Raw genomic sequence first — 8,459 nt, 5'->3', positions numbered from 1 at the left:
TTGTGTTACTTTGCAGGAAATAGTCAGGACCCAGATGAACCTGTGCTGGAATTCAGTGTGGGTGAGTAATATGAGCATTTATGAAGGCTGTCCATGACCTGTAATTAAATTTAGCGTCATTAGTGCCACTCATTGCAAGTGACAGTGCACATGCTTTCAGCATGGAGTCTGCTCTTATGGTAGCAAAATAAATTCAGAAAATCTCCATCAAAAAGCAGCTCAGCAGCAGAAATATATATGGTCAGCTGGTTGTGAGTTAATGAGCATGTGAAATCAGTGTGAACATTTTGAAACAACAACTCTCCAACCTCGTAATTGTAAGACTGCCTGTGCAGCCACAGGAGCCTTCAGAGAGTCTTCCTGCTTGTCTCTTGGGTTGATTTGCTCGTGTTTTCTCACCCAGTCAATGACTGTAAAAGGGCTGGACTAATTGGAGGCAGGTGTAATTGATTGCACTGATATGCTAGTCTACTTATAGCCCACATTACAAACACTGCTGTGTTATTTTGTCTCTCAGTGCAGGTATGTAATGTGACAAAACCTCTAATGATCTGATATGTTTGGGATGGATGGGCTGTGAATTATATAGTGAATTGTCTTATTTTGTCGCTCTGTGCAGGCTTTCTACTTACAGGGTGGTGGGTCTCAGAGGACAATTGCTACCCCTGTTGAAGTGAACAACGTGTGGAGTGCAACTGGCTTTGTGGCATAGCTGGCTCTGGCTTTGGACTGTGTGTTTTTACTTTGTACCTAAATGGGACACTGGACTTCTAACTACTATTCATTGTGTTTATAAATAAAATTTTAGAATTTTATTGACTGTCATCTTTTTGCCCACGGTTGGTCAGACCTAGAATCTCTTTGTGTGTGTGTGTGTGTGTGTGTGTGTGTAACATCAACAGGGTTTTGCATAAAAGAGTGTGAGCAGGTCAAAAGGTCAATTCATTTATTGTAGTTTTATGGCAGCACCCTCTAGTGGCCTTGAAGCAAACAGTCTCCTAACTAAGCCATGGCATCTCTGGTCTCTCCTACTTTTGTGTGCTCTGCTGGAGGAGCAGCATTGGATCTAGTGATACTGAGTAAGCTGATTAGGACAGGCCTGGAGAAATGTGGTTTGCATGAAGTATCAGGAAAAAAACAACCTTGTATTGTAAAATAATAATACACGAATAATAAATACTTTTCATGACATTCAGATTTCTGGACTCACGAGTTCATAGAACATTAATGTTACGAAACATTGAGAAGTCTTAAAACTACATTGTATACTTATTATTTATTTACTTTAATCAGATTTGACTGGTATTTTTAAACATTAAGTTTTTGTTTCTTCAACTATTGTATTTAAGCTTATGACTCACTCACAGTATGTTTATATAACTGCCTAAAAAACGGTGAGGATGTGGCCGCAGTGGCTGAGAAGCAAGAACTTTGCTTTTTCTTCTTTTTTTTTTTCTTTTTTTTTTTTTTAATTGGGAAGCATAAATGAACATACCAGAAAACCCTGCACGAAGGAGCCATATTTGTTTTTTGTGTGTGCATAAGATGAAGCTTTAGTATTATTACACATATGATAAGGATGTTAGCATGCAACACACAAACTCAAGTGGTGTTGCCAAGATAGTTGCTGACTGGCAAGAAACTTCTAGAAGAAATCTGGTGACAGTCCAAAGCACAAATGAACATGTTTAATACTCGTGCAAGACCCTGTGGGAAGGTGCCAGATTGCTGTATTTTGTGTGAATCAGGAAAAGTGCACGGTGATGACTAAAGCTTATAAAACATCTCTCTCCTTATGTGTGCATATATGAGAAAGAAAATTCTGCCAAAGCAACTTTAGCTTCTTGCAAGCATCAGTACACAAAGGATGCTAACACAAAGCTAGCCAAGAACCAAGAGTGATTTTAAAGTTGAACGTATGCCGACCCCAGCAGCCAAAGGGAGCTCCGGGGAGAGCTTCTTGGGGTCCAGTGATGTGTCCTGAAGAGACGACATGAGCTCTCCCTCCTGTAGGCCCACCCCAGCAGTAGGTGCTGTCTGTCTCATTCCGAGTTAACTGCTACTCCTCTACATCTAAACGAGCCAGTTGAGGAGGTTCAGGCATCTGACAAGGGTGCCTCTTGAACGCCTCCTGGGTGAGATGTTCCAGGCATGTCCCACCAGGACAGACAGGACACACCCAGGACATGTTGGGGAGATCACAGCACTCAGCAGAGAATGCCTCAGTGTCCCCCAAATAATGGAGGAGCTGGCTCGGGAGAGTAAGGTCTGGGTCTTCTCTGCTTATGCTACTGCCACCGAAACTGGACACCAGATAAGCTCAGAAAAATGAACAACCTGTTTAAATAAAGGTTAATTTAAAAAAAATGTTTGTCATTAGCTAGTCTGTGTACATGTACTTCTTCTCCAGTGTTGAAAATGTTAAACTCACAACCTGCACATTTTCTGGTTGCATCATCAAATAAATACCCCCAAAAGTAGTCTGAGTACTTTTACACTGGTTTTATGCTGCGATATTTTCAAAGTCTTTCACTGAACACATTCAGTCACACATTGTTCATCATTTATTGGAAGTTTATTGTTTAATGTCCTGTCTAAATAACTTCAGTCACCATTTGTATTCATTAATGAATAACTGACTTCCAATATTAAAAGAAATAGAAACTGTTGTGCTGTTGTTCACGTAGAAGGGCCTGCTGCTGGATGTCCAGACTTTGTGCGTCAGCAGGAGGGTCAGGGTACAGGGTTCGAACCTCCTCATGAGATGTCGTATCTGCTGGATAAAAGCAAGCTACATCACATCTGGGATTGTCCTAGAGCTGCCCTACAGTAACAATCAACTGACTAATATATGAAATACTTGCAGTAGCACAATAATAAACACAAAGCAAAAAAGTGTTTAGTGAAGATAAAAAACCCCATCAAAGTTTTAGTTTGGATAAAGGGAGACAGAGCACCAATCTAAACAAGTCTAAACCATCTGGCACCTCCACACTTGTAAGAACAGCATGACCAAAGTGATTGTAGGAGGAAACAACCTTGACTTCCTTTACATAGCTTAGTACTGAGAATAAAAGAAAAGCATGATTAGAATTATTTGTGCTTCTTCTTCTTTCGGCTGCTCCCTTTAGAGGTCGCTACAGTGGATCATCCGCCTCCATCTCTCTATTTCTAGCATCCTCCTCAGTCACACCAACCCCCTGCATGTCCACCTTCACTACATCCACAAATCCTTTCTGTGGTTGTCTGAAAACATCATCCACGGAGACTCTTGCCTGATCTCATCTGTCAGCCTCTCCATCACCAGTGCAAACAAGAAGGGGCTCAGAGCCTCTCTCTGATGTAATCTCAACCCATCACATACTTCTCTGCCCCTCAGGACTTTCTTATGCAGCACCACAGTTACTCTCTTCGCACCTTATCATAGCCTTCACTCCTACCCTCTCTATGCCTCCCGTCTCCATCCTCTTCAGAGTTGCCTCACTTCCTTCTCTAATTCAATTTTCGTCCAAAGTACTCCTTCTCCCTTCTCAACACACTTTCTTCACATTAGCACATTTCCATCTCTATACTTGGTTACTCTCTTCCAGCACAATTTATGTGCCTTGCCATTCATTAAAAATCATTTTCTCCTTAGTGTCCAGCCTCACATACAACTCACTACTCAGCTGTAACTTTATTAATCCCTCGGGAGGGGTCCTCTGGGGTTTTCACAAAGCTGAATAAACGTCAAACAGAAAACTGATTAAACAAAGTGTGAGACGGTGGAGAATTGACGCCAGCGCCCGGTTATATTTTAGACAGCAAGGAGCAGACGCAGTTTCACTCCACCGAGGGAGCTCGTGACGTACTACGCGGCTTTCTTTAGACCGCGAAGGCGGGTCCTCAGGTGGAAGCAGCCTCTGAATTTGGACACCCCCGCTGTTTCCGGCCAGCCAATAATAACGGTGACATTTAACGTATTTTGTCGAATAAATAAACACTGTAAAATATATTTGCCCCCCCCCCAACAGCCCTTTGAATGTTGGCAAGTATGAACCGTCTGCTCGGTGTTTCCTAAAACGTTAAAGCACGTTTGGCTTCACACTGACAAACAGACCCAGCTTCGGCACAAACCTAAACTAATATGACACCGGAGCGGAAAGGCTGATTATGTTTCCAAGATGGTTTGTGTTTTTTAAAAGGAAGGAAACCTTCCTCAAAGCGGGCAGAGCAGTGGAGCCGCCGAGGGAAAAGCACACGATACAAAAACTGTAGAATTAAAAATATAATTTATGTTTAAATAGTTAAAAATATAAAATGAATTAAAACAACCTTGGCCAAGGGAAGACACAATAAAAATCAATAACACACAACATTAGAAGTCCAGTGGAATCCACCACGGCCTAAAAGTCACAGAAAACTAAGAGGTCCAGCGTAGTATTAAAAGAGGGAAACCCAGCGGAGTCCTCGCCTTCCTCCCCGCATTCCACGTCCTGGTGCACTGAAGAAAGGGAGGGAGCGGCAGTCACTATTCCTTTGGCAGTTTACTTTATAAAAAGGATAAGTCAAAGACTTACCCGGGTGGGCAGAGCTCTCAACTCCGCCCGCCGCTTCCTCAAACTGCAATCGGCACCGCGGTCTCACTGCTTCTGTTCTCCCGCAGTGCACGAGCTGGCTCTTGTCGTTATTGCCACCAGACTGCCGCTACGCGTCCCTAGTCGCTGGTCATCTGCCTTTTTTTCCTCTGATCGTTTCCCCTTTCCAGTCGCTGGTAATCTCTCTTCCCAGTCGCTGGTCGTCTGCTCCATCTGATCATCTCTACTCTCTGATCGTCTCTCGCTCTCCCCTCTGATCGTCTGTGTCTTTCCTCTGTCTGTCTCGCATTCTCCGTGTTACATTTTTGTTGAACACCGGCTCCAAACCTCTTATGTGTCCTTGAGCACTCTGTAAATTACCTTTTCTTTTCTCTCAGGTGTGTCCAATTAGTAAAAACGGGGGGAAAGGCGGAGTCTCTCCAGGACAATTTGCCGGCAACTAAAAACATGCAAACTAAATAAAACACTGCACAAAATACATGCAATATAAAAAATAAATATATACACTTCACATAAAAATACAGCACAGCAAAACAACGTCCGTCTTCCCTGGATGACACTAACTAACCGACCAAAGAGCCGCGTTAAGTGGCGATATCACTAACGTCACGTAACTTAGCCGAAGGTTAGCTAAATTTGACTTTGTAAGACTTTTTCATTACGCTAACATTTGTGATATGACTGCACTATGCTGCTGTTGTTGACTCCACTTAATTCTACAATTCTTTCATTATGCTAACATGTGTCCTGGTGTATATATGAAGTGGGATAAAAACCCAGAACTAACTTTTAAGAGTTTATTTCTTCTCCGCTTCGACCGTCGGCCATTTCCCCAAAACGTCCTCCAACCTATGATTCCAATGAATCCTGGTGGGTCAGGAACTGCTTTTAAGCATCTTGTAATCGTCGTTCCAACACAGCGTGTTTGTTTTGATTCGTAGACCCCGAAAATGGTGCCGGGCTCCCACAATGCATTGCGGCGTGCCGTCAACTCCAAAGCGTCATTCAAATCTGTGAGCGCGCAAGGAACGCCGCCTCTCCGCGTGCGTTTCTTGTGACGTCACTGGCAGATCAAAGGCGTTCGCGCTGGTCTGTCAGTAACGTCACAGACAACCGAGCCTATAAATAACGGCTCTCAGACAGAAAAATCAGAACTCGATGCTCATGTGTTTGCAAAACGTTCAGCAGTCGGCGCTCTGTAATACAAGAAAATTCTCACACGCTCAAACGGAGAAAATCTAATTTGTGACACAACAATGGAAACCATCAACGAAAATTCAATCGTGGTCACACCAGACCAGATTATCCCGCCAATCAACAGGTGCTTTGAAAGGCTCTCTGAAGTTCAGTGGAGCATTATAGAAAATGGAAAATGCGACTCCAGCGTCCATGCCGTGCTCGCTGATATGATTTCTGAAATCATTCAGATCGCCTCTGCCAGCATCCTGAGGATTGCCCTTTCTGTTATTCAGGAACCCATGATAAGGGAAGAGTTTATGGATGAGGGGAAAATAAGGGTGTCCCTCGGAGACTCGATCTCAGCTGCCATCGCCGGCGCTCTTAATGTCTCAAAACAGCAAGATAAGAGCGCTGACAAGCTGACGCTGATGGTTGAGGAAGAGATCTCAGAAAAGGTCAGCTCAACCATTGCACTGATTGAAAAAAGCCCCGATTTCCCAGTAGACCCTGCCGTTTATGTTAGCGGCAAATTTAGTAGTATTAAGAAACTACACCGCATGGTTTGTTGCGCTGCCTCATGCCTGAAAAGGTATGCAGCATGTAAGCTGCGCTGCCAGTGTGGGACAAATGGGTCTCATTCCAGTACAGAACGTACTGGTTCAAAAATATCAGTGAAATCAGCAATCGCAGAGATTTCTGTTATTCTGTCAACAAGGAGCTCAGATGGAGAGATGACAGGAAAAGATAAAGATGAGCTCCCAGAAGAATCACAAAGCCATATAAAACCCACTGCAGAAACACAAAGTATCCAGGCTCCAACCCCAGTAGAAATGGTTGCAGTTGACATCGTAGGTGAGATACTTGCTAACATGGATTCAAGCAGTGAAGAGCTCTGTGAGAAATGTAACTTACCCAAACCTGCCTTTAATGCAGGCTTAATTATCCACAAGGTGAGACACTTCTTCTCCAAATGTGTGCCATCCACCTCACACGCCAGGCTCAAAGCACGCAAACACAACTTTTCCATGTTTGCAAAAAAACAATTTGAAAAAATGAAAACAGAGCTGAAAAAAAGAATAAAGGCAAACAGGAAACATTTTGTTTGTCTACAAAACATTTGCAATCACCCCAAGAAGGAAACTGCGCCCTCCAATGAAAGTATAGTTTTCATTCTCCCAGGGTCAGTACCTGAAACGGCTGCTCCCCAGAGTACAGAGGCTCATCGCTCCCCTTCTCCACATACGGCAAGCCTGGGAACCGCAATTAAACGTTCTTCTTCAGTCGACTTTAACGTCATTAGATCAGACGTTAATCAGTTATTTGACAAATTAACAAAGAAAGAAGAACTCTTCCTCATCGATAAGACCTTGGGGGACTTTAAAAATAGTGGGCATATCAGGAATTTTACGGAGGACTTAGTGGCAAACCTGTTTGATCTACTTACGGTGGATCGAGGCTATCAAATCCCCATACCTCTAATGGGTAGGTCCCTCTCAGACACGGTCATCTCCAGGACTCCGAAATCAGTACAGGGCTCAAAGCGTCGCATTTCTGCTGAAGTCCTCTATGTCCTCATAGATGACACAGTAGAAAGGTTTTTGCAGAAGCTTTTACTCTTCTGCAATGAAGAGAAAGATCAAATGATTCAAATGGACAAGATTTCTGGGGCCCTGGAAGACATCCACAACTTTATTAAAAGAGCACAGACCACAACACAGGAAAAAAGCCCTGATTCAGATGGCAGAGGAAAAGAATCTGGTGCATCACTTCCAACACCAAAACCTGGGAGCATTTCTCCAGATAAATGCTCTGTGGCATCTGACAAGTCACCTCGAACGCCACAACCTGGGAGCATTTCTCCAGATAAATGCTCTGTGGCATCTGACAAGTCACCTCGAACGCCACAACCTCGGAGCATTTCTCCAGATAAATCATCTGGAGCCTTGAGCCTGAAACACTCTCTCAAAGATTCCTCCAAAATATCAGAGATGGATTCTGTGTCAGGTTCATCTTCTGATGTTGAGAAAATTTCCAATGACCTTGCGTTGCTCCTTATCATGAGAGTCATCTATAAATCTAAACCTGAGACCCAAAAGTTTGCTGCTCGGATCGCAACTACTACAAAAGAAATAGACACGGTCATCAACCGTCTGAGCAATCTAATGCAGCCTGAACTCAGCAGCACAGCGTCTGCCACAAGTCTGACAAATGACAAGACAAAGTTCATCAAGAAAATAGCCAAACGCCTCATCAAGGAGTTTGGCTCCCCAGACAATGTCTTAAAGGCTTTGATGGCAAATGATTCATCTTTTGATGAGGCTCTGATTAGACATCTAAAAATCACTCTCGGAGTCATCCCGGGTCCCCCAAAGACGTCCAAAATATCCAGGTTTTTTTCTGCGGTGGGAAAAACATTGCTAAAACCCTTCAGGTGGTTCACTAAAGCCAGAGATCATTAAAATGACCATTTTGGCTTTTCCCACTGCCCTGCTTCTTTTAAAATCTTGAAGCAGACTTTTAGCACCAAATCCTTTTTTTAAAAACATCACCATAAAATTTTGGGATCAGCCCTCAAATCCAAATTTTAGAACTGTAGTTCACGCCATCTCGTCTCCTTTTGATTTCCATCCCCCCAACCGGTCGCAGCGGATGGCCGTCCCTTCTGAGCCCGGTTCCGTTGGAAGTTTCTTCCTGTTAAAGGGA

At 43.4% G+C, this 8,459-nt stretch overlaps 1 protein-coding gene across 1 annotated transcript; it reads left to right on the top strand.

The window, feature by feature from the left end:
• The first annotated feature begins 5,833 nt into the window (after nucleotides 1-5,833).
• LOC146617591 (uncharacterized) lies at nucleotides 5,834-8,215 on the top strand. The gene has a single exon (XM_085373490.1). The coding sequence runs from the start codon at nucleotides 5,834-5,836 to the stop codon at nucleotides 8,213-8,215; it is 2,382 nt and encodes a 793-aa protein (XP_085229616.1).
• The last annotated feature ends 244 nt before the right edge of the window (nucleotides 8,216-8,459 follow it).

Source organism: Diplotaxodon limnothrissa, linkage group LG15, assembly GCF_057381915.1.
Source record: "Diplotaxodon limnothrissa isolate DT_005_m linkage group LG15, D_limnothrissa_male_GT1.1, whole genome shotgun sequence".
In the NCBI taxonomy this organism is placed as follows: Eukaryota; Metazoa; Chordata; class Actinopteri; order Cichliformes; family Cichlidae; genus Diplotaxodon; species Diplotaxodon limnothrissa.
Note: the sequence above shows the minus strand (reverse complement) of the source record. Positions and strands in the feature narration are given on the sequence as shown.